Here is a 3,821-nt window from a genome sequence, read left to right as displayed (position 1 = left end):
TTTTTTTGAAGTTTACCATTTTTTCATAGAAAACACAAAAAATACATCTTTCTGAAACGAACTTTTTTTCTAAAAAGTCTATTATTAAGGAACGGAGGGAGTATAAAAATATGAAGTTGGAGTACTGACGTGAAATGTAAATATTTACGGAATAAGAGCTGATTTTTTTTTTCTTTTTCGACAAAATACAGAGGTGCATTTCTATTTTGTTTTTCACTTAATATATAGATGATGCTAATGACAATTGACAGCTGTATTAGGTCCGGTTAATTCGGACATATTTTAAAAATGCTGCTATAATAAAAGTATGAAAAACTTGATATTTTATTGAGTATTGACATCCTGGAATGTTTTTATTAATAAGAGTTTGGATATTTCAAATCTCAATCGTTGTGTTACAGAGCATTTTCCTTTCTTAATGAGCGTTTGAATGTTTCAACTTCATTAAAATATTATTACTATATTACGATAATTTGCCACAAGTCTTTTTTTTAGTCTTTTTATAGTGTTTAAATAAGAGTTGTAGAAGAAATATCAAACCAAACATGGCCCGTTAAGGCATTATCCAATACGTTTAAACATGATTATGATTAGTACAATATCAGAAAACAGTTCTTGTGTTTATCAGACTTATTAGCGTGTGTATGCTGTTGTGCACAGAAGTGTTATGTATAATAATTATGGTTGTTGTCATTACAGATGTCCATAAATATTAGCAACTATCACAACTTTGATTAGTTGTTATGTTTGTTACATCTTGCTTTTGACATTTTCTCCCACTCTCAATATTCTGTAAAAGCTTCAAGCAAAAAGAGATGGTGAATCTTACTAATCGACCGCCGCCACCACCACCTCCACCACCACAGTTCAGATCCATTTCGTCCCGGTCAAATTTAATCCAAAGACTATCAAGAAGTCAACCAGTGCCTAGACCACCACTACCACCGTCATGGCCACGACCACTGCGACTACTTTCACGACCCCCGCCACCACCACCACCACCTCGGCCACGACCACCGCCACCGCCACCACCATTTGTGCCGATTCTTCCTCTACCGCATTTAATAATAAGTAGAAGAAGAAGAAAATTGTACCATAAACGCATGTTGACCTGGTACTTGATCACCCTCATGATGCGTCAAAAACTCCAAACCCTAAATCAGAAACCCGAAGAGACAAGAGAAGCATGGGTGATCTCGATCAAAGAAAAAATGGATGCAACACTTAGAGTCGACGCAACAACTAGCAGAGACAAGCTCTGTATCTATAGAGTTCCACGTTACCTTCAAGAAAACGACAAGAAGTCCTATTTTCCTCAAACGGTCTCGCTTGGTCCATACCACCATGGCAAAGAACATCTACTGCCTATGGAACATCACAAATGGCGTGCGGTCAATATGGTCATGAAACGCACCAAGCACAGCATCGAAATGTATATTGACGCCATGAAAGAGCTTGAGGAGAAGGCTCGTGCTTGTTATGAAGGTCCTATTGGTTGGAGTAGTAACAAGTTCGCAGAAATGATGTTTCTTGATGGTTTGTTTATTCTTGAGCTCTTCAGAGGAGCGGACAACGATAAAGGATTTTTGGTACTCGGGTACGTTTGATTCAATTAGGAATGTCTAATACGGATCTTGATTCTTGTTTTGGATTTTCAATTTATAAAAGACTACTACTATTCAAATAAAACTTAATCTATTCCAGTTCTATAGACCGTTTGGTTCGGTTTTGGTTTAGTCCGTAATCTTTAGTTGTTTTTTTGGTGTTGGTTAGGTATGGTCGTAACGATCCGGTCTTCGCAATGCGGGGTTCGATGCATTCGATTCAACGTGACATGGTAATGCTTGAAAATCAAATTCCTTTGTTCGTACTTAACCGGTTATTAGAGCTACAACTTGGTCCAGAATACCAAACCGGTTTAGTTGCGCAACTAGCAATTCGGTTCTTTAATCCGTTAATGCCAACCGATAAGTTAGCAACGAAAACTGACCAGCTAGAAATTAAGATCTCGTTAGAAAACGATAACTTCTTTAACCCAATCGCTGACAAGGACAAGGAAGAGTTGCATTGTCTAGATGTTTTCCGGCGAAGTTTGCTCCGGCCTAGTCAAAAACCGGAGCCGAGGTTATCACGAACTAGATGGTCGTGGAAAAGGCGTGCGGCGGACAAGCGCCAACAACAACTAATACACTGTGTGACGGAACTGAGAGAGGCTGGTATTAAATTCAAGAGAAGGAAAACCGACCGGTTTTGGGATATTCGGTTTAAAAACGGTTACCTGGAGATACCCAAACTACTTATCCATGATGGTACGTTCACGTTTTTTGTTCTATCTTATTTTTAAGCCAATGGCCCATGTTTTATTAAATTCTTTTTTGGTTCTGTTACATTTGAAATCTAACTTTTACAACTATATCATATATGTATTGATAAAAACCTATTACTTAATATCACAAACGTGATTCCCATCTACATACAAATAGTTTTTCTTTCTTTTCCATGCAAGTCAAACACGATAGATTTATTTTTGGGAACAATCTTTTATCGGTTAAATTTGACTAAATAGATAATAAAGGCTTTTCTAATCATATTATAATATTTTATAACGTGTATATATATTTTTAAAGCAAAATATGCATGACGTATTTTGTCATTTGTTAAATTCTTCTCCACAAGTTGCTAAATTAAATAGATTATTAAACGGTCATTGACAAAAAAAAATTAAACGGTCATCAATGATTCTTCATTTGACTAGTATGGAATGATTCAAGCAAATACATTTTTTCTAGAGAATCCCCATAGTTCATTAAACTTACAAAAACGCCCTATTGTCTCTCATATTTGTTTTTTTTGTAGGTACCAAATCTCTCTTCTCCAATCTTATAGCTTTTGAGCAATGCCATATTGACTCAAACAACGACATAACATCCTACATAATCTTCATGGATAATTTGATAGACTCTGCCGAAGATGTTAGATACTTGCACTATTGTGGCATCATCGAACACTGGTTAGGAACTGATTCCGAAGTTGCAGATTTGTTCAACCGGCTATGTCAAGAGGTGGCTTTCGACCTCCAAGATAGCTATTTATCTGAATTGTCCAATAAGGTTGACCACAATTATAACCGAAAGTGGAATGTTATGAAGGCAACCTTGAAACACAAGTATTTCAATAATCCATGGGCATATTTCTCTTTTATCGCTGCAGTTATCTTGCTACTTCTCACATTGTTCCAGAGTTTTTTTACTGCTTATGCTTACATTAAACCACCTTCTTGATTTTCCTTATTCCATAGTTTATTTGATTATTTCATTCACTTGGAATGTTTGTACCTTTTCACTATATTTTCTATTGTATCGCAATTAGATAAACGAATTGCTGATTTCAGTATGTTCTTTAAGCCAGATGTCAAAACTAGGGAAGATTGTTTAAGTCAGGTTATGTTTTACTTGATTAATCAACAAAAAAAATGTGTTGATGCATGTATAAACGAACAAAAATTGCTACCAGATTTTTTTTATCACACACCATCATCAGTAAAGCTCTATTGTGATATCACTGTATCACATATTATGACTTATCATTATGACGAAAGAATCTAACTAAGGCATATAAGATCACAACTATGAGTTAGAGACCCAAGAAAAAACTATTCTATGAGAGATAGCTCTATCCAAACGACACACCAATGGTGGATGCATAAGTTATATTTACTATGGGCACTAGACATCAAGTCCTACTCCCAGCTAATTTTCATTTTGTGTTGCAAAACTTGCAACGGATAACTTTTATCAAACTAGTAGCAAATATTTATCTTG

The 3,821-nt window shown here is 35.7% G+C and overlaps 1 protein-coding gene across 1 annotated transcript; it reads left to right on the top strand.

Annotated features, from left to right (window-relative positions):
- The first annotated feature begins 673 nt into the window (after positions 1–673).
- On the top strand, positions 674–3,281 carry LOC106304684 (UPF0481 protein At3g47200-like). The gene is made up of 3 exons (XM_013741081.1): positions 674–1,597; positions 1,774–2,309; positions 2,857–3,281. Exons 1-3 carry the CDS (start codon positions 816–818, stop codon positions 3,279–3,281), a joined length of 1,743 nt encoding a protein of 580 aa, XP_013596535.1. The 5' UTR covers positions 674–815.
- The last annotated feature ends 540 nt before the right edge of the window (positions 3,282–3,821 follow it).

The sequence above is a fragment of the Brassica oleracea genome, chromosome C7, assembly GCF_000695525.1.
Source record: "Brassica oleracea var. oleracea cultivar TO1000 chromosome C7, BOL, whole genome shotgun sequence".
NCBI lineage: Eukaryota > Viridiplantae > Streptophyta > Magnoliopsida > Brassicales > Brassicaceae > Brassica > Brassica oleracea.
The sequence above is the reverse complement of the archived record's forward strand: the minus strand, read 5'-3'. Positions and strand labels throughout refer to the sequence as shown.